Source organism: Eptesicus fuscus, chromosome 17 (assembly GCF_027574615.1).
Source record: "Eptesicus fuscus isolate TK198812 chromosome 17, DD_ASM_mEF_20220401, whole genome shotgun sequence".
Lineage (NCBI taxonomy): Eukaryota > Metazoa > Chordata > Mammalia > Chiroptera > Vespertilionidae > Eptesicus > Eptesicus fuscus.
Window position 1 is genome coordinate 55,822,736 of NC_072489.1, and position 21,822 is coordinate 55,844,557.

The 21,822-nt window shown below is 42.5% G+C and overlaps 1 protein-coding gene across 3 annotated transcripts in view; it reads right to left on the reverse strand.

The window, feature by feature from the left end:
* The window catches only part of MCMBP (minichromosome maintenance complex binding protein), a 31,899-nt gene extending 13,392 nt beyond the window's left edge, over positions 1–18,507 (reverse strand). For all 3 annotated transcript variants that reach the window (XM_054729068.1, XM_054729069.1, XM_054729067.1), the window contains exons 1-7: positions 18,184–18,507; positions 9,016–9,101; positions 7,847–7,987; positions 7,695–7,736; positions 5,431–5,532; positions 3,464–3,608; positions 412–563 (exon numbers count right to left, since the gene is read on the reverse strand). In XM_054729068.1, coding sequence (XP_054585043.1) covers positions 412–563; positions 3,464–3,608; positions 5,431–5,532; positions 7,695–7,736; positions 7,847–7,987; positions 9,016–9,101; positions 18,184–18,241 — 726 coding nt within the window. In that variant the 5' untranslated portion in view covers positions 18,242–18,507. The remainder of the gene's footprint in view (positions 1–411; positions 564–3,463; positions 3,609–5,430; positions 5,533–7,694; positions 7,737–7,846; positions 7,988–9,015; positions 9,102–18,183) is intronic.
* Positions 18,508–21,822: the final 3,315 nt, after the last annotated feature.

Genomic DNA, 21,822 nt, shown 5'->3' on the forward strand with positions numbered 1-21,822 from the left:
TATATATTTCTCTCTTCTACTCTTTCTAAAAATCAATGGAAAAATATCCTTGGGTATTACTCAAAAAAAAAAAAAAAAAAGGAAAAATGGTCAGAGAGATGCGTTGTTGCTGGCCATGAAGATGGAAGGGACCACAAACCAAGAAGGTGGGCACCTGCAGAAACAGTCAAAGGCAAAAAACAAACCAGAGCCTCCCCGGGAACCTCCAGGAGGAAACGCAGCCCCACGGACACGGCGATTTACTCCAGGAAGGCCCATGTCGGACTTCGGATCTAAAAGCCTGGGTACATTTGTGTTCTTCTAAGCCACCAAGTTTGTAATAGGAAACTAACACAAACGCTAAGAATTTTCCACGTTAATTTCTGAGATACAGAACATGTCTATGTCCATGTCCGGTCTGTGAAAGCTTACCTTCACAAGGCACGCAGGGCCCTTCTCTCCTGGCAGGGGGAAGTTCAGGTCAAAAGGAGAAGAGAGGTTCAGGGAGCTCAGCTGTTGTCCAGTAGAAGCTTCAGTTTCTAGACGTTTTGGCTCGCCACACCCCTGAAGACCGCCAACACTCCCTAAGTCAAAGGGAAGCAAGCATTGCACTCCCGTCATTTCTAGGGCCTCCTGAAGATAAAGAATCCTCCTCAGGAGCATTTTAAGTTTGATATAAAGGATGCTTCTGAGCTCACAAACTTGTTAGTTTTTAAGGAAATAACACATACCAGCAAAGCCCTTTCTCTGACTTATAAGTAGAACAAAGATTATTATGATCTGGAAAATATAGTCATTGTTTCTCCTACAATAAAATGGCAACAAATTCCCGCCATCAAATTCCAGTGTAAGTATTTTAAAAAGTTAATATTTAAGATGGTTTCTTCGACATCTCTAACCTAAGGCATATATGGCCTCTAACAATAGAACCATCCTGGTAGAACAGCTTCCTACTTCTAAGCAGAATAAAACCAGAGCAATAAACTCATTCACCAAGCAGTTATTAACATCCACTATGTACCAAGAATCATACTAGTGATTGGGGATACAAAAATGATTAAAAGATGGCCTCTAGCCTGGAAATAATCAGTTTAGGGCTGATAACTAATTAGAATCAATATATAGCTTGCCATACCACAGGATACTGCTCAGCAATAAAAAGAAATAAACTGCTGACACACAACAGTTTGAATGGATCTCAAGGGAATGTTGCTGAATGAAAAATGTTGATCCACAAGTTTACATACTATAAGATTCTATTTATATAACATTCTTGAAATGACAAAATTACAGAGATGGAGAATAGATTAGTGGTTACCAGGGGTTAAGGACTTGGGGATGGAGAGCAGAGGCAGGAGAAAGGTGGGCATGCTTATAAAAGGGCAATATGAGAAGTCAAGTAACGACTTGTCCCATATCTTAACTGTAGTGGTGGGCACATGAATCTACCCGTGTGATGAAATTGCAAAGAATTGAATATGCGCACACAGATGCCTGTAAAGAATGTGAATTCTGAACAAGGTCAATGGATTGTATCAATGCCCACTTCCTGGTCATGATATTCTACTATAATTATACAAGGTGCTACCACTGGGTGAAATGGGTCAAGGGTATATAAGATCTCTCTGTATTATTTCTCACAACTGCTTGTGAATCCACACTTACCTCAGAGAAAGTTTAAAACTATTTATAGCCTAAAGGATTGCCTAGAAACCAGTAAGTTAAACTTTACATAAATAATGTACTCAAATAAAAAACTAAAAGCCCGGCATTCAAACAATGACAATGACATTCAAACAATCAGACAAGAAACAGATATAAGAACCAATTGCTTAAATGAAAAGCATTACCAAAGACCTGGATTTTACCATTTATTGCTATGATACACCACTAATTTCAATAAACATTTGGGGTAGGTGGAGAAAAAGAATACTACATTTATATATATTTACTGTAAAACATTACAATTTTAAAGACATTAAAATATTCCTTAGCATTAAGGAAAGAGTAATATGAACTTATCCTATACTAGGGGCCCAATGCACGAAATTTGTGCACTGGGGAGGGATCCCTCAGCCCAGCCTGCCCCCTCTCACAGACTGGGGAGCCCTTAGGGGATGTCCTGATGGGGAGCGGGCCTAAGCCACAGTCTGGCCTCCCTTTGTGGGAGGTGACCAGCTGATCAGGGGAAGGCACCAGCCCCATCACCCCACTGCAGCAGCCGCCAAGGAATTTTCATCAACATGGACTCCAGTCCCTTCACGTGAAAAAATTATAACTTTCTTTAGGCATTTTCAAGATGTGTCTTTCATAGGATATGACATTTCTTTGTTTTTCTTTTTATCCTCACCTGAGGATATGTTTCCACTGATTTTTTCCCCCTTCCCTCCAATCCCAGGCTTGACCCCTGCCCAAGCCTAAAGCCTCCACCACAGGGTTTAGGCTTGGGAAGGGGGACCCCCAGCACCTCTGATCCTAGGCTCGGCCTTTACCAAGCCTAAAGCCTCCACCCCAGGCTTTAGAAGGGGTCCCCCTTCTGTCCCCCCGCACCTCCAATCGCAGGCTTGGCCCCTTCCCAAGGCCTAAAGCCTCCACCCCAAGCTTTAGGCTTGGGAAGGGGGACCCCTCGCCCCTCCGATCGCAGGCTCAGCCCCTTCACCCCCCCACCGCCCCTCCTATTGCCGGCTGGGAGTGACCTGGGTGCCGAGGAGGTTCCCGGGACCCAGGTATGAATGCAAATTAACTGCCATCTTTGTTGGGTTAATTTGCATACTCAATGATTGGCTGTAGGCGTAGTGGAGGCACAGTCAATTTACATGTTTCTCTATTATTAGGTAAGATAATAAAAGGGTAATATGCAAATTGACCAAACAGCAGGACAACTGGTCTCTATGATGTACACTGACCACCAGGGGGCAGACGCTCAATGCAGGAGCTGGTAGTCAGTGCGCTCCTGGTGCTCAGCCAGAAGCCGGGCTCACGGCTGGCAAGCACAGCAGCGGTGGTGGGAGCCTCTCCCGCCTCTGAGGCCGTACTAAGGATGTCCGACTGTCCCGAGGGCTCCCAGACTGTGAGAGGGCACAGGCCCGGCTGAGGGACACACACCCTCCCCTCCCCCTGCATGTACAAATTTCTTGCACCGGGCCTCTAGTAAAATAGAACAATATATGGTTAAATGAAATTCATTAGTAACTTTTTGTTTATAAACTGACTCATATTTGCCCTCTCGACCCAATCTTACAGAGATCAATTAACTAAATTTGTTTTCCCTCCTCTCTCTTGAATGTGTCCTCTAATTAAAGGTGCCGAAGAAAAATAACTGAACATAAAAGGAGAAATAAAGACAAACTTATCTACCTGGCATAAGAAATTCACCATGCATCAAAACTATCATTGGTGAAATCATAATGACATACCAATTCTGACATTCTCTCATGCCTTCAGAAAATTTTCAACTGTCTGTCTCCTTGTGAGCACACACTACCTGTTTGTTTGGCACCCGCATGCTGCTCTTTCTGTTTATTAGGCTGCAGGTCCATGTCTTCATCATCTTCATAACTCCTCTTGTGACGACTGGGAGTGTAAGATGTTGAAGGACTGACTCGAGCTTGGTTTGCATTAATATAGGCGTTAAACAAAAGGTTAAGAAAAAGACCACTATGTACTGTGGATTATCCTAAGTTATGTTAATTATATGACAAATAAAAGATTGCTAATTTGGCAATTTGCTCAAAATAAAATTTTTTTTTTAAAAGGCTGGACATTCAAATTTGGTCATGAGAGGCTAACATTAAGCTTAATTTATGCCCCCTACCTACCGCTGCTGTAAAGAACTGTAAAACTGGACAAAAGACATGAAGCAGCTATTTCTCTTTTTTGTTTGTTTTGTTAATCCTCACTCCGCCGAGGACATTTTCCAATGATTTTTTTAGAGAGAGTGGAAGGGAGGGGAAAAGATGGAGAGAGAGAGAGAGAGAAAACATTGATGTGAGAGAGACACAGCAATTGGTTGTCTCCCACACATGCCCCAATCAGGGCTGGGGATCGAGTCTATAACCAAGGTACATGCCCTTGACTGGAATCGAAGCTGGGACCCTTCGAATGCGGGCTGATGCCCTATCTACTGAGACAAACCGGTTAGGGTCTGTTGTCAGTCATTAGACAACAGGGAGCATAAGGTTATGATCTTCGAATGAGTAATATACTGGGTGAACTCCACTTTATCCCCATCTCCCTCTAGGGGGCATTTTCTAAATCGCAACAAAAAAGAAATGGAGACCCATCTCTTGCTGGGTAGAGACCACACAGAACATAGTTCAGGGCTACCAGAGCAACTAAGATTTGCAGACTGGTACTGGAGGGGAAGGAGTTCCCCTGCAGAAGACAGAAGACCCAGAAATCTGTGCAGGTTCCTTTCGGGTCCTTGGCGGAGTATAAAAGGGTGGACGCACAAGGCAAGATTCCTTGAGGTCTAGCAAAGAACAGCTGCTGGTTGGCTAGGAGCTAAATGGAGGTTCTGGAAGTTGCACAACACTTAGAACTGGACCCTACTGAACATCCCGGGCACTTAGGTGAGACCCAGAAATAGCACATGGCATGAGTTAAGAACTATGCTCCATACAGCAAGGCTACTCCAAACTCACCTTAACGAATCTCAAAACCAAGCTTTGACATTCAAGAACAGGCATGAGGAAGCTATGGTGAAAAAGCAGGACAGTGGTTGCAAGGAAGGGGAGTGGTGACTAGAAAAGCAGAAGGGAACTTCCTGGCACAAGTTCTTCACTTTGGGGCATAAATCACTGACGTGTACTCTTGAAGCCTATGCATTTCAGTGTATATAAACTATGCCTAAAAAACATTACTGCCGAAACCGGTTTGGCTCAGTGGATAGAGGGTCCCAGGTTCGATTCCGGTCAAGGGCATGTACCTTGGTTGCGGGCACATCTCCAGTAGGGGGAGTGCAAGAGGCAGCTGCTGGATGTTTCTCTCTCATCGATGTTTCTAACTCTCTATCCCTCTCTCTTCCTCTCTGTGAAGAATCAATAAAATATATTTTTTAAAAAATTTACTAAAACTTTAAATAAGAAAATAAAACAAGATGAAGAGTTTCCACAATCTCCTCTCAAAAGAACCAATGTATTATTTTCCCTTAAGAAAATTAGAATTAGTTGTAATTTAAAACTTTTTTACTTAATTATCATGTGCTCTTTTTTTTCTTCAATATATTTAAATCTACCTTAACCTTTTAACAGTATTTCACTATAGGAATGTACCAATTTTATCATTTCTCAGGGATGAATCCTTAAGATTGCTTTACAGGGTTGTGTTTTTTTTTTTCCAATTAGCTTCACTGGGATAAAAAGACTAAGTTTTTAAAAACTCAATCTAAATTATGGCCTTTTCAATGAAAATAATCAAGGACCATAATAAGAAAGTTCAGATAAAGGATATTTCTTTTACCCACACAGATTCCCCAGGCACTGGAACACAATAGAAATTCTGTCTTTCCAAAGTGGTAGTTCGTGGAGAGTTTAAATCAACTTCTTGCTGAGGCTGTGATGTACACAAAAGTATTTTAAAAAATTTATTAAGAAAAACAAAACAATTTTTAAGTTAGCAACCACATTTTTATGCTATTTACTATAAAACCATAGTAATTATTTCACATTGAGTTAACTGAATTAACAAGCAGCTAACTAAATCCAAACTATCATTTTTTTAAAAGAAAACTGACATAAAAATAATTTTGCGAGCAATAATCAATACCTTCCCTCAAATCAAAATACACAGCACCCTGTATGTTACAAAATTAAATCCTTTTAATAAACAAGGCGCTTTTTTTTTTTAAGACAAAGCACATGGTAACCCTACTGTCTCTTTCATAGAAAATATATCAGAATCAGCCTATATTAAAGGAATTTAATGAAATACTCATTACGAGGTAGCTCTGAGATGCGATCCAAGACTCAGCTATTATTCCCTAAAAAAAAAGCATATTCTCTATTTCATATATGCTTAGAAAGTGCTAAAGGACCCAATATGTAACATTTAAAAATTACTTTAATAAACACATAATTTTATAGTACAAAAAATCCTCTTAAAATAAAGATGTATATTTAATTTTGTAGAGGGGAAAAAAGAGGATCCAAAAGACATGAGGTTTGAGCCTGAGATAATCTGTATAAGCAGGGTTTTCTGTTTCTTTCTTTCCAGGCCTGTAGTCCCCTTTTCCTGGTGTGGTGCTTTTACATATGACGCTTTAGCCACACGGTACGAAGTATCTTTGCCTTTGGTAGTGTCACAGATGGACATTCACATCTGTTTTATTTTCCTATTCCCAGGTACTAAGATGACTGAGCTGTAGTAAGACTGCATTTCTGGGTACCAGAAAAAGTTATGTATTAAAACATTAGCCTCAGATGAGAGTTAGGGCTCCGAATCAAGAGATGCATAAGCATTTAAAATCGATTTGTCAGACTTGGAAACACTCTAAAAGAAAACTACCCCGGGAGACCTGAAGGTCATCATGTGTAAGATTTAAAAAATTCATCTTTCATGAGTCCATTTCTCTAAATAATTGTAGGAAGTCAAATTTTTGTTTAATAAAATCTTTTCAGCAACCTTCTAAATTAGGGTTGTTCTTCTGTCCAGACTGGGCCAACGAACCAGAACACTTTATTCAATGAGGAAGAACTTCTGTGAATGAATGGGCTGGGATTAGGCTTTATAAACCAATCTCTTGAGGTTGGAGTAAGCAAAGTCAGACTCCCAGCATGAAAAAAGCCCTAAAAAACCTGACTTAAAAGGATGGTCTGAAAGGCAGAGAATTAGACCCAGGAACTCCACCGAGGTCCCACCTTCCTCCTGAGGCCCTGCCTTCGCTCCTGCCTCCTCCATCCCCACCTGTGACACTTGTTTTCTTTCCCAAAATTTACAAATGCTGCTGTGATTCAATAGGACCACAGGAAAAACACAGAAAGAGAAAATATGGGGACATTTGGGGTTGATGTATCTGTTTTGAAATGCTGATAATCTTTTCCTACTATTAAACTAGAAATAAATTTTAAGCTGTCCCCAGTTATAATGCCAGGTATGTGGAACAGGTTTCTTTCTGACACTGAATTTAAGTATGCATGCTGCCCATGATCAGAAAAGCAGTTATTTAAAATGGAGATATACTGTGTTCCACTGTAACTGCTTTATAGCAAGTTTCTACCTCAACACTGCCCCTTCCACAACTGTAACTGTGCCTGGATTCTGCCTTCTTACCCTTCCCACCACTGATACGTCAGAGAGCGTCCAGTGCTTCCTCTCATCAAAGAAGGCTTAAGTTTACTAAAAACTGTGTTCCTTCTAGGAAAAGAGAGCAGAACTTGATCCAATTTAACTAAGCAAGTGTTAAGCCCTGGCCTAAGTTAATCTTCCACTTTCATTTTTAAAAGAATTTATCACAACCTGTAATTTTTTTAACCAAGTACATAGATACTAGGGAAAGAAACAAATTAGTTTTGTCATTTATAACATTCCACGTTCTAAGAGATTTTTAGAAGACCAAAAATATAACAGAGAAAAAAAGAGCAAAAGCATTCCACATGACTTCTTAGAATTTATTTATGCACAAGATAAATTTAAGATAAACCAAAAGAAAGCAATGAATTCACTACTTAGGAAAAAATTCTTATTAAAAATGTTTTATAGTTCTTAAAAATACATACCCCACATTCGGCTATATCTCTGTATTTTCCAAAATGAAGGACCTATGACCCAAACAAAGGATAACACTATTATAGCAATACATTTAATTCAAAAATACCATAAAAAACACTAATTATAAACAGAAAGTTCCATGATAAAAAGCCATACATACACGTGCTTTTGTGTTTCGGTTCACGGTTTCATAAATTCCCATGTAAAACTCCGGGTCAAACATATCCTGAATCATGCAGCGAAACTTCACAAAACTGTTAGGTTTCAAATAATGAAGGGGAACCTCATTCAATGATGGTACCTTACGGGAAAATGAACATGTCAATACGGTAGTCTGTCTACACAACATCAAGCTCAAATACACACACAGACTTTATATCCAGACCCAAACCGCAACACAGGCACAAAAATCAGCCCCAATAGAAAGCCAATATTCTCAATACCTTATCAACATAACAGCTGGACAAAAGTACCTCCGAGCTCTTCCAACTTTGTGTTATGGCATTGGACTACAATGTAAAAATAAATGCTTTTCCTTCTGAACACTTTTCAAGTAGCAGAAAGACATCTGTCTTATTGAGCTCTTCTTTTAAGACTAGCACATGCTGCTCTGTCTGGTGAGGCTCAGTTTGGAGATCATTATCTGCACACCAAAGGGTTGCAGGTTCAATCCCCAGTCAGGGCGCATGTGTGAGGCACCTGACTGATGTTTCTCTTTCACATTGATGTTTTTTTCTCTCTCTCCCTCTCTCTCTTTCACCCTTCCTCTCTCTAAAAAGCAATACATTTTTTTTTTTTTAGCCCTGACTGGTTTGGCTCAGTGGATAGAGCGTCGGCCTGCAGACTAAAGGGTCCCAGGTTCGATTCCGGTCAAGGACATGTACCTTGTTTGCGGGCACATCCCCAGTAGGGGGTGTGCAGGAGGCAGCTGATCGATGTTTCTCTCTCATCAATGTTTCTAACTCTCTATCCCTCTCCCTTCCTCTCTGTAAAAAAATAAAAAATATATATATCAAAAAAAAATTTTTAAAGACTAGTACATGCCAATTTTTAAAAATAAATAATAATCAAAGCTCACAACTACCAATTTTTTTGTCTTAGAAAGTAACACGGTCAGTTACTGCCATCTAGAGGCACCAATACAGAAACATTTAATTGCCTGATTTTAAATTTAAGTTGTAAAAGAGACCAATATCTTTTAAAGCACTTAAGGCAGAAGGCAGTACACATTAATTTATATACTTTAAAATTATATATGGATTACAACTCTACTGAGAGAAACTGGACATCAGCCCCACCCTCTTCCCCCACAAAGAGCAATGAACTTACCCATTTAGGAGCATTATTTTCTTTCAGCTTTTCCTTAAAATATTCAATTACTTTCTTCTCCCAGTCAGGATTAACTCCATTTTGGGCTGAAAAACAAATATACTTTTCAAAGGTCAAGCTACACTACACAGTAATAGACTGTTCAGGTAAGCGACACGTTCAAGACAAGAAGCTGCCCACCGCAGGCTGGCTGCTACACCAGGGCGGGCTGACCTCCTGCAGGTTCTCAGGGGCCAAGGCCTGGCTGAGAACACCCACAGAAAGAGGGGGGCACCCAGACAAAGCAGCACCTCAAGCATCCTTGGTACAGCACACTGCTCTCTGGAAACATTTCTCTACAGACTGAAATGAAGAGCTGAGGTTGTTGCTATTGTTCTTAATATTCTATTTTGGAATAAATGTTCCAAAAGGACGCATGACTAGTACAAAGAACACCTGTATCTTTGCTTCGTTTGCTTTCTCATGTTCACTTTTCTGACCTATTTGAGATTAAGTCACACACATCACATATTTTTAACTTAAAGTATTTCAATGTGTTTCCTAACAACAGATCACAGTACTGTCATCAACCTCAAGAAGTTAAAAATTGATACAAAACTTTTTATTTAATCAACCATCCATATTCCAATTGTCATTTGACCCAAAACATCCTTTACTGCATTTTCCCCCTTCAGTACAGGACCCTGCCTAGCATCACATATTGCTTTTAGCCACCATGTATTTTTAATCAGGACCAATTCCTCTTTTATGGCATTCCTATTTAAGAATACAGGCCTTTAAAAAATAGAATGCTCATTTTAGTTTTGTCTAATGTTTTCTTAGAGTAATTGCAGTTATGTGTTATCAGTCAGAATTCTATATAGGTGATGCTGATGCTGTGTTTGCAACGGTATCATCTAGAGACAAGATGTCCACCTTCCCCTCATGGATGATGTTAAATTTGATAACCCAGTTGAATAGTTTTGTTTCTCCACTGTACAGTCACAAACAATAAGTAATCTGTGGGTAATACTTCAAGACCATGCCAATAATTTTCACAAAATTCACCCCCTACATCTAGACTTTTATAAAACATACTATTTTTATGGATTTTTTTTTTTTTTGAGAGGAAAGGACAGAAACATCAATGAGTGGGAACATCAATTGGCTGCCTCCTACATGCCCCACACCAGGGAACAAGCCTACAACTCAGGCATGTGCCCTGACCAGGAGGGAATCAAACCAGCGACCTTTCCGTGCATGCGTCGGCGCTCAACCACTGAGCCACACTGGCTAGGCCATTGGTGTTTTATTGCAATGATGATTGTGAAATAATGAGAAAGGTGTTTTTTTATGTCATGATAAAGATAAGAACACCCAGGCTTTGAAAAATGAGAAAAACTTGCTAAGACCAAAGAGCGAATCATAGACAGAATTAGGAATACCTATTTTCGGAACTAGATCCACCAAACTACATAGCTGGCCAATATTACCACCATTTATATTTAAAATCCTGCTAACACCAAACACTTTTATTTAGCTTATCAAAGACTAGTTCTAAAAAAGGAGTGAGGGGGGAACTCTAGGTGATTCTGATGTGCAATGAAGGTTAAATCTACTAATAAAATTGGTCCTCAAAGCATGGTTCCCTGACCACTAACATTAGCATCACCTGACTAGTTAAAAATGCAGAATTTTCAGCCCATCCCATACCTACTGAATCAGAAACTCTGGAGAACCACTGTTGTGCCAATACATGACTACTGAATTGGATTAAAAAAAAAAGTGAGTATTTTTGCTTCTAGACAAAATGGATGTTTAAAGAAAAGACATATGCAGCCATGACTGCCACACTAATCCTACAAAGCATGAATATGCCACATAACAGGGGATGAAGCTTTACAAAGAGTGACTGGGAAGTGGTAGTTACTCATGTGTACAAATAGGCTTCTTAGTAAAGGCCAGCTTGCAAGTATTTGGTATTGCTGGACAATTAAAGGACTGCCTTAGACAATTCCAAAAAAGAAAAATCAAGCACACAATAACTGTCCATTATTTATTAAGCCTATCGTATACCCAGCACTCTGCTAAGTTCTATAAGGACACTTAGAGTGGAAGGAACTTAAAGACAAGCTATGTGATAGATAGAATAACAGCCAAAAGCAAAGGAAAAAACACCACCACCACCTCCTGCAGGCCAAACAATCTCAGAGAGAGCTTCTGATGGAGGTGGTACTGAGCTGGGCCTTTAAAGACAAGTAGAACTAAGACATGCTGAGGTACCGGGGAGTGGCATACTCTGGATCAGCAGTCGCCAACTGGTGGTCCTTGAGGTCTGAAAGGTTGGCGACCGCTGCTCGAGATCAGTGGTCCCCACCGTGGGGCAATTCAAGAATGAGTTAACAGTACATTTTTTGCATTTCTTATTATTCTAGGGGCCTCATATACAGTATATAAATATGTATTGTGACATTTATGCATTTCAATTCTCTATTATGTGTTTTGAAACTGCTATTTTTTCATATCACTTCATATTATTATTTTTTAAAACAATTTCTTAGTGATTTCTTCCTCAGTACTTCAGCTGTCCTTTCGTTCTTTTATTTTTCTCTTTCATGGATGCCATGTTCTTTGGAAGTTTGTTTAGACCAAGTTAATGGCCTTTTAGGCTTCCTCCACTTGAATAGTTCATGTTTTGAATAGTAGGAATTATATGTCACGGGGGAGGGGTGTGTATCAGGATTTTAGAGATGCTTAGGTTGGGAACCGCTGCTCCAGATCAACCAGTGTGCCCCAAGAATTTTAAAACATGCAATACCTGACTAGTCAGGGGCACTGACCTCTCTTCCCTTAGACTGTCAAATAAAAAAATTAAACAGCCAACAATGAATGAACATATACCTGTTTGTGTGTGTGTGTGTGTGTGTGTGTGTGTGTGTGTGTGTGTGTGTGTGTATCAGACAGGCAAAAAATATGTACTAGCAATTAATTTATGAGATGAAAAAGGTTGAAAGTCACTGCTCTAGACTTAGAGCAAGGTCGAGGATGAGCACTAAGTGGCTGGAAGCTGCCAGTGACCGAGGTCTGTCTGAAAGCTAAGCCATCCCAGAGAAAGAGTGGAGAGCCAGATTCCCGCAGACACAGTTTAGCTGCTGGGCTGTAATTAAGCCCGACACACTAGCCCACTCATGAATTCTGTTACGAGACATGTATTCATCTTTCTTGGTTTAAGTAGGACCAGCTGAGTCATTTGCAACCAAGAGTCCTGCTTGGCACACACAGACCACTCCATCATGTTTCCTATGCATTCTTGGCCATCTCAATTTGAATGCCATTGCACACTGGCTTTAAGGGGTCAGGAAACTGAGGTACTAATTCTTTGTGTATTCTAGATGTAAGTCTCTTGTCAGATATATGTAAGGCAAATACTCTTTCCTAATCTGTAACTTTAACAGTCTTAATGGTATCTAAAGTCCAACGTATCAGCTTTTTCTTTAATGGTCACTTAACCCCAAGATCGTAAAGATATTCTCCTAAATTTTTTATTTTTCATATTTAGGTCTGTAACCCATACCACTTTTTCCAAAAAAAGATTATACTTGTCAAACCAGCATTATTTTAAAAACTTTCTAGCACTAAATTACTTTCACACTTTTGTCAACAATCAACTCACTGTATTTGTTAGTCTATTTCTAGGTTCTCTATTATGTTACACTGATCTATTTGTCTACCCTTATAGTATTACTACAGTGTCTTAATCACTATAATTTGATAGTAAGTCTTAAAATCAGGTAGTTAAGTTCTTCCAGTTCTCTTATTCTAATCCTCAACATTGCTACATAACTCTGAGAACCAACTTAACTTCTATATGTAAGGTCTGCTAAAATTTTGATTAGGATTGTGTTGAGTTTATAGACTAATTTGAGGAGAATTGACATCTTAACAATACATCTTTGCCCAGCCGGTATGGCTCAATGGTTGAGCACCAACCCATGAACCAAGAGGTCGCTGGTTCGATTCCCGATTAGGGCACATGCCTGGGTTGCAGGCTCTATCCCCAGCATGCAGGAAGTAGTTGACTGATGATGTTCCTCTCTCATCACTGTTTCCAACTCTCCCTCTCCCTTCCTCGCTCCAAAAATCAATGAAACGTATTTTCTTTAAAATACATCTTCCAATCTATGAACTCTCCCGGGGAGAAAGCATAAAGAAGCCTACATATGGATTCTTCCAGACTCTGTGTCTTTCCCCAGCTATTTATCCTCACTATGCTGCTGTAATAAATCTTAGCCATGTGTACAACTATACACTGAACCACGAGTCCTAGTGAATCTCTAAGGCCAGGCATGTATCAACAGTTCATTTATTTTTATTGTTAAATAGTATCCCACTGTATAGCTGAACCATTAATTTGTTTGTCCAATTAGCTATTGAAGGGCAGATTGTCCCCACGTTTTGATAACTAAGAACAAAACAACTATAAACATGTGCATGTAGCTTTCTGTGTAAACATAAGCCTTCATTTCTCTAGGTAAAAACCTAAGAATAGGAGAGTTGGGTATATGGGAAATGTGTGATTAACTTTATGACTGACTTTTCCAGAGTGGCTATTTCATTTTGCATTCTCACTGGCAATGTATAAGAATCTAGCCGTTTGTATCTTTGCCAGTGCTTGCTATTGTCACTGGTTTTTTTTCCAATTGTAGTTGTTCTAATAGGTGCGTAATAGCTCATCACGGTTTAAAATCTGCATTTCCCTAGTGGCTAACAATACTGAACTGGTAAAGTGTCTATTTAAATCTTTTGCTCCTTTTTAAAATTGGGTTATCATTCATCCTTCCAGTTCATAACTTGTCTTTTCATTCTCCTAATAAATATCTTTGGCATTACAAAAGGTTTTATTTATTTAATCCTCACCCAATGAGACTATTTTTTCCATTGATTTTTAGAGAGCGTGGAAAGGATGGGGCAGAGGGAGAAAAAGAAACATGGATGTGTTAGAGACACATTAATTGGTTGCCTCCAAATGGTGCCCCAACTGGGGGTGGAGGATTAAAAGTGCAAAGAAGGTATGTGCCCTTGACCGGGGAATTGAACCTGAGACCCTTTGGTCTATGGGCTGATGCTCTAACCACTGACCCAAACTGGTCAGGGCAGAAAAGTTTTTAATTTTGATAATGCCCAATTTATCAAATTTTTGTTTTATGTATTGTGTATGTATAAGAATTCACTGTGAAATCCTGGGTCTTATGGTATAGGGTTTCTTTTTGGGGTAATCTAAATGATAGAGATTGCACACCATTGTGAATATATTAAGAACCAATGAACTTACATTTTAAAGTGGTGAATATTACGAGTTACACCTCAATGAAAAATTTTGCAAAGAAAAAAGAACTAAAAGCAAAAACAGTTAAAAGTGATTACCTCACATTGGGACGGGCATACTTTTACTCTTCATTTAATACCACTGTTTTTTGTAAGCATGGGCCAGTTATTATGTAATGAGTTAAAAATGCATATATACATATTTATGCCTTTTGCCATAGCTGCCCAATCCATTCTGCTCTGAGAACTTTGCCCCACCCCCACCCCCACCCCTCGCTGTTGAGGTGTGGGCCTAACAGTCATGACTGCCTACATAACATAACTAGCTGTGCTCTGGCCATAGCTGACTAGTGTAGGAGTGGACTCCTGACTCCATAGTAGGCCAATCAGTTTCTCTAACCCTTGAATTTGGGATTAAATGGGAGGTGCTAAGTGTGGGTTGAAACTAAGAACAAGTGAATTTGGGAGCTATGTGGAGAAGAGATAAAGTTGGACTTGATTCTCGCTAGTTTCCCAGTTCCTGATCCACTCAGTAGTCTCTTTGGATACCAAGCCACCCTCCCTTGTTTTGGGGTTCCACAGCCTCCTAACAGATTCCTTCTTATCAGTGGCCTACCCAGGGTGTGATGGCAGGAGAAATCCAAGGTGGATACAAACAAAAGGGTATTAATTGCCTGTTTAGAATCATGGTGACAATAAAAAAGCATACCAACTTTCAATCAATTTTCTTACTGCTTTAAATTCTCTAAAATGCTAGAAAATACTCCTTCCTGCCCTCCTTCACATACCACTGCTTTTTTGTAGGAGATACGCTAGTTCTAGTTCTATTAGATAAAATCAAAGTACCTTGAATATAACCAAAAATGATGATCTTAACTCAACCAACAATTAAAAAAGAAAACAATAAAAGTCAGAATTGACAAGCATTCCTGCTTCTGAAATTAACAGTGGTTATTAATTCAAGTTTTTAATCAATTTAAATAAAGAAAATTTCTTTTAAATAAAAAATGATTAAAAGAAAAAAAGTGTACAAAACTTTCTTTTTTAAAGATTCCTGCCTTTGCTTAAGGAAAGCACTTTTGTATGGATCACGAAATGAGCAACAGCTGGGGGACTGACTCTTTAGCATTATGCACATCACAGAGCCCAAGAGAAATCTGCTGAACTAAAGCATTCCTAAATCTTAATTTGAGCCTAGGACCTCAATGTCCTGTATATAAAGTCTTTAGAAACTGGAACTGAAACATTAAATGCATTTTATGAAGGCTTGCAGAAAAAAACTTTACATATGAACAATTATAATATGGCAAATACAAATTCAAAGTACAGATTGGTTCACAAAGATAAATTAAGACTCATATAGTTATGAGTAGCCACTCACAGAATTTCAGTTTCTTATCTGAGCCAAGAAGAAAGAATTAGGACTTGTATATAAAAGTAATTCATATGGGACATACTCACAAATTCTCTGAATCAATATAAGTCTGCCAGGACTGTCCTAAGTTTGAGACGTGTGGTCCAGAAACCATCCACTGCCTCTGTTCAACTAATGTCACCAAGCACTTTCGATGCACAAAGCATGTTCCAGGCAATTAGGATATGTCCGTGAATAAGGCAGCTACAGGCCAAGACTGCTCAGAGTCAAAATCCAGCAAAGGAACCCAGAACAAGTAATTTCAACAACGTGCTTTACATGCTAATTTCCAGGACACAGGGTCCTGGAGTAACTTGGGGCAGAAGTACTTAAGTTCCCAAAGGAAGAGTAAGATTTAGCCAGGGAAGTGAAGGGGGGTGGGAAGGGGGACCAGGCAAAGGAAACAGCTGATGCAGAAGGCCTGAAGGCAAGGCTCAAAGTGAGAGTTCAGTATGAGGGTCAGGTATCCAGGAGGCCTGAGAGTTAGGCAGGGGTGGAACCAAGGAAGGCCCATGAACCACAACAAAGTTGCTGAATTATTTTTCTATGGGGGGGGGGGGGAGGGTGGCGAGGGGAAGGAATGGATTTAAACAATTTCCTACTAAACCAAAAAGAGTTTAGAAGTTTAACACCTGACATACTTCTCACACAAACATACCCATAGTGCTATTTTATAAAGGTATTCAATACATTCCCAAGTGACAGGAAAATACAGCAAAGAATATATATACTATACTTCAGAACAGCTTCTATAAAAAAATCACACCAACCCAATATTAGTTTAGTTTCTTCTCTGTGAGACACACCCTATACAGGAACAAATTATTCTTGTGGGGGGAGGGGGGATCAAGGTCCAGGTCCCCACAATTCACAAAATTTTCCAACTACTGTAAAGCCAGTATGTTATACCTAAATTATATCATTTCTGTACCATGAGATGTGCCCCTTAGGAGACAAAATCTGATACAAACACATTCAAATCTCTATCAAATATAAAATCTTCTCACTTCTTCAGCATAACTAGGATATGGGGTATTTCTCATAAGTAAATGTTCTAAAGATCAGTAACTGGAACTGCACCCATTAGGCACCAGAAGTTTATACTTTTGAAGGACTTTTTCAGATAAAGTTATCTATGAGTCTGCACCCTGATAAACCAACTATGCCATTTAACCTTCACTCCACATTTTGGGGCCATTATTTTGGATATCAATTATGGGTTCCTGTATTATGAACATCAATTACTAGGATTTGGTAGAGGGATATTTGCCCCTTCCTCAAAGCACCCTTGATGGATATGTGACTTTTTGGGGGGTGTGGTTTTAAATATATATATATATATATATATATATACACATACACATACAGTTTCCATTTCTTCTTTATGGGTTTGTCAGTGTTCACTGGTTCCCACGCAGATGCCTACCCAGGATTCCTTCTAATTTGCTGCGTCTAGTTTCAGACTGCGAAACCAGGCAACTAAACGAGTTCAAATTATAGGGAAACGGATAGAGTGCTGAAGCACACACATTTCACACCATCAGCTTTGGGCCCCGGGGAGGCGTTAGCTCCCGATTGGTCGTTCTCCCCAACATCCCACGAGGCTCCGAGGAGCCAAGGCCACGCTCCGGCTCCCAGTGACTTCCAGACGGGCAGGCGCTGGGGATCCAACTCAGGGGTCTCGGATGGCGTGCGCCTCCTCGCCTGACTGCAGGGGGGGGGTCCGAAGGCCGAGGGGACCGAAAACCACCTTAAATCACCCTCCCGGGGCCCTGAGCAGGAAAGCAGCGTGAACAGCAGCAACTGCAACTAAAATGGACCGAGTGTGCCCGCGGCGTCCTCGGCTCTCTGGGCAGGAACCGGTGCGAGCAGCTCGGCATTGCCGGCGAGGTCTGGCACCGAGGAGGTGCCCGGTGGGCAGGGCTGAAAGTCGCCCCGACAGAAAAACGAAGCTGTTACAACAAATCTTATCTCGGAAAGGGAGGGCGTGTGTACCAGCGGTTGGTGCCAACTTCGGCGGCGGGCGAGCCAGCGCTCCGACACACCGGAAGTTTTGAAATACCCCGCAGCTCCCCGAAGGCGAAGCGCTCTCCCTCGCCCCGTCCCGGCGGGCCCTCCGACGGTCCCGGGACCGCTCCGGGCTCGGCCGCCCGCCCGCCCGCGGGGCTCGGGCCGCCGGCGGAGCAGGCAGGGGAGCGCCGCCGTCAATCACGGCCGGCCGGCCGCCCGCTCCTCGCGGCGTCACCTCGGCCGCCGGCGGCCCGCGAATCCGGCAGGTGGGAGGCACCTGCGGCCCGGCTCGGGGACCGGGTGTCTCGGCGCCGGCGGCGCAGGCCGGGCGGTCCGTCTGGGCCGCGCGAGCCCCCGAGGCAGCCCCGCGTGGGCCCGGCCCCCGGCCCCCGGCTCGCAAACTCGGCCGCCGCCCGGCCCGCCCCCGCGCCGCCACTCACCGAAGAAGCCCTGCACGATCCCGAGCGGGTGGCTGAGCCAGTCCTCCCCGCACGGCATCTCGGAGCGGCGTCCCGCGCCGCGGCGCCTCCTCAGGGGCTCGGCCGCTCCTCACCCGCGCCCTCCCACGCAGGGCGACACGCGTGGCGCGGGCCGCCGGGCCTCAGGGGACCGCGGCGGTGGCGGCGGCAGCCCGGGAGCTGCAGGCCACGGGAAGGCTGCGCGGACGGCCCCCAACCTCCACTTCGCACAATGGCGGGAAATAGGCGCCGCCGACCGCGCTGCTGCCGACCTGGGTGGAGCTCGCGCGGAAGGGGCGGCGGGCGCGCGCTGCGCGGTCCCGCGCACGAGGAGGCGGGGCGGCCGACTAGCCGGGGGGCGGGGCGGGCCGCGGCCGCGACGTGACGGCAACGCGCCGCCATCTTGGAAACGGGCAGCGGGACGGGCAGGCCGGCCTCGGGGAGGCGGGGGCGCGGGGGCCGGCGTCCCGGCCGGGGGGCTGGGCCAGTGTTGCTCTCTGACACCCCGGGCCCGTGACGAGGGAACCGCCAGGTCCGACTTATGAATTCCTGGCGCGCTCAGGGCGGCGGCCACGGCAGCCCCAAGGCACCACCCGGAGACCTCCGAGGCGTCTCTGGGCAAAATTAATGGGTGCAGCAGCCTTCAGGGCCCGCCCACCTCCTCTTTTTTTTTTTTTTTTTTTCCTAATGTCAGCACACACAGATCACATCTATGATCATCTTTTAATGAGGGAATTTGGGAAATATCCAAGGCCTGGAATGTGCCTGAGCAAACGCCGGTCTCCTCACTGGAAACAGGACAGTGAACAGGAGGGGGGTCTGAAGGGAGCCTGAAGGCGGGAGCTGGAAAAGAACTGACCTCGGATCTCAAGCCCTCCGCAGGACAAGGGGGGAATCGGCATTTCTCACGTGAACTAACCAATGGGCATATTGGGCTATACACCTGGCTCCTGTGAGTTTGGGTGAGTTGACAAAATTGAGTTGCAAATCCAGAGCATTACCACCACTTTTCTCACTCATTCATTTGTTTAGCAGAGAGGGTTGCCAAGTCCCTGATAGTAAATGGAGAAGTCTCATATTTTAGCTTCATGGCCAGTAATATGCAAATTACAGTCGACCTTTGAACAATATGGGTTTGAACTGAAGCATAGGCACTCCATCTTGTTCCCGTAACCTCTCTTTTGTAAAAACTGCTGTTTAAAATTGTCCACTAAATATTGATGGTCCTTTGCTCTGTTAATTAACTCTGCTATTCCTGGCTTCTGTAAGCATGCTTGCTCGAATAATAGGGAAAATAAGCTCAATTATCTGGCCTTGCAAGCCGCTCTGCCGACTTGAGGGTCTGGTCCGTCCCTGGTTCCTCCCATGCCAGGTATCTTTTGGTTATCTGAGTTATGCTGTGCTCAAGGTTACAAGCTTCCTGCAAAATATCTACTAAGCAGATTGTCCCCATCTCAGTACATGGGGCTCTTTGGAAAGCCTGTGAAAGGTCCGGAAGCCCCATATTTAGGAGACAAAGAAACCGAAGGGTATAAAGGAAAAGCTTCCTCCATGTCACTTGGCTCAGACTTTGGCGGTAACTCCTCTGAGACCGCCGGCATAATAAAGACTCCAAATTTGGCTTACTGATTAAGGCGTCCTCTGTTCAACTCGCTGATTTCCAATATAACAGAACTACTTGGGTCTACTTACTAGTATACTGGGATTTTTTTTTTTTTTCAATGAATATACAGTCGGCCCTTCATATCCCCAGGTTTTGCATCCTCAGGTTCAACCAACTGAGGACCGAATTGATATAGTAGGCATTTAGATAGACATGAGAAGAGAAGAAACAATAGGCCAGGTACAGAATGTCTCCAGGGCAGAAAGCCCCAGGTACTTAGCAACCAGAAAAACTAGGCTGGGACCTTGCCCCCAGGGTGACCTTGCCTCTCCTAGCATACTGCTGGTCATGTGATAGACCCCCTTAGAGGAGGAATAAGGGGACTGAGGAATAGCCTCATAGGACTCCCATACAAGTCCTTGTAGGACCACTCCCTTAAGCATTAAGTCCTCAGGACAGTGAGGTTCTGACCCACATAAAGTAATCTTTTTTTCTTTTTGCACATCAAGTGATCTTAAGAACAAAGCCTCAGGTCTGCTCAGTACAGAGTCTGAGTTTTGGTCAAACTAGAGATGACACTTAGGCCACAGATGTGTTTCAGCTCAGGGCCCAGAAAAGCAGCAAAACCAGATGAAGGGACACCTTAGTTGACATCAGGTTCAGATGCAATGATTAATAACCCTCCCTTAGCACTGACCAATCAGTAGAGACTACACCTGAAAGGGTAGACCTGGAAACGCTGATGAATATTCTATTGAGATCCTCCCCTAGGATCTCCTGTAAGACCCCGCCTTTAAAGAGGGGATAAAAACCCTTAGGATAAGGACCGGGTGTGTGCTCTTTCTTTCTCTCTAGAGCACAACCTCATCTTCCCCTTTTCCTTCCCCAAGGCACATCTTTCTGCCTTTCTTTTTCCTAAGCAACAAGGGCCCTTCTTTTGCTTCTGTAACTTAGTTCCTGAGCCCATGCAGCCCAGCTGGCTCACTTGTCTTTTATTATTTCTTTAATTAATTAATTAATTAATTTTTACTGCTGTGACTTTCTAAATAAACTTTCTCTTATAATTTGAGTTCCTTGGCTCTGAATTCTTTTTTGATTGTACTTACTAATTTTCTTTCATCTCTGACACTTCTATTATAGAGAAAGGGCAAATAGCAATATTAAAATATTTCCTCTAATTAATTCCCTTTTAATGTGCATGAATTTCATGCACCCGGCCACTTTTATATATATAAAAGGCTAAGTGACGACTGTACATCCCATCTGACCACCTGACTGACCAACTTGCTGGTACATATGATGTGTACTAACAATCTATATATATAAAAGCCTAATATGCTAAGTGTCTGACCAGGTCAACCAGTCGCTATGACATGCAGGGGGAAGATGCTCTGACTGGTAGGTTAGCTCCGGCTGATGGGGACTGAGTGAGATGGGCCAGACATGCCCTGGAGCCAACCTTCAGCGGTCCCTCCCCGGCTGGCCAATCTCCAGCCTCTAAAATATTTCTCCTAATTAACTTCCTTCCAATGTGCATGAATCTGTACACAATGTGAGGCTTTTATAGGCAGGAAGACAGGACAAGGAAGTTATTAGCAAAAGAATAAGGACTGTTTCAGGCAAAGTCACCTATCTTTTGGGAACGGGCTGAAGGCTCTTATCAAGCAGATTACCTCACTAGAGTTGATCAGGAAATTCCAGACTGATTGGTTTAAGGCCACATTCCTGGGAGGAGCTGAAACTGCAAGTCAGTCTTGATTTGCTGTTCTAGGGGCTCCACCTTGGGCCAGTTTCTTTTTCTTCAACAGTATCATGTTTTCTGTACCCCACAGAGGAAGAACTCTGAGCTTATTCCTTCATTGGGCTGGATCATCTCCATTGCTTTCTTAGACAGTATGTTGGGGAGGTAAATAGTTTTGGAGCTGAATTCCTTTCCCTCTGACCTGCTTTTCTCCTTTTGGAACATTTAGGGATCTTGTCTCCATGCTCTGTGAAATATTAAAGTCGGTGTGTGTAGG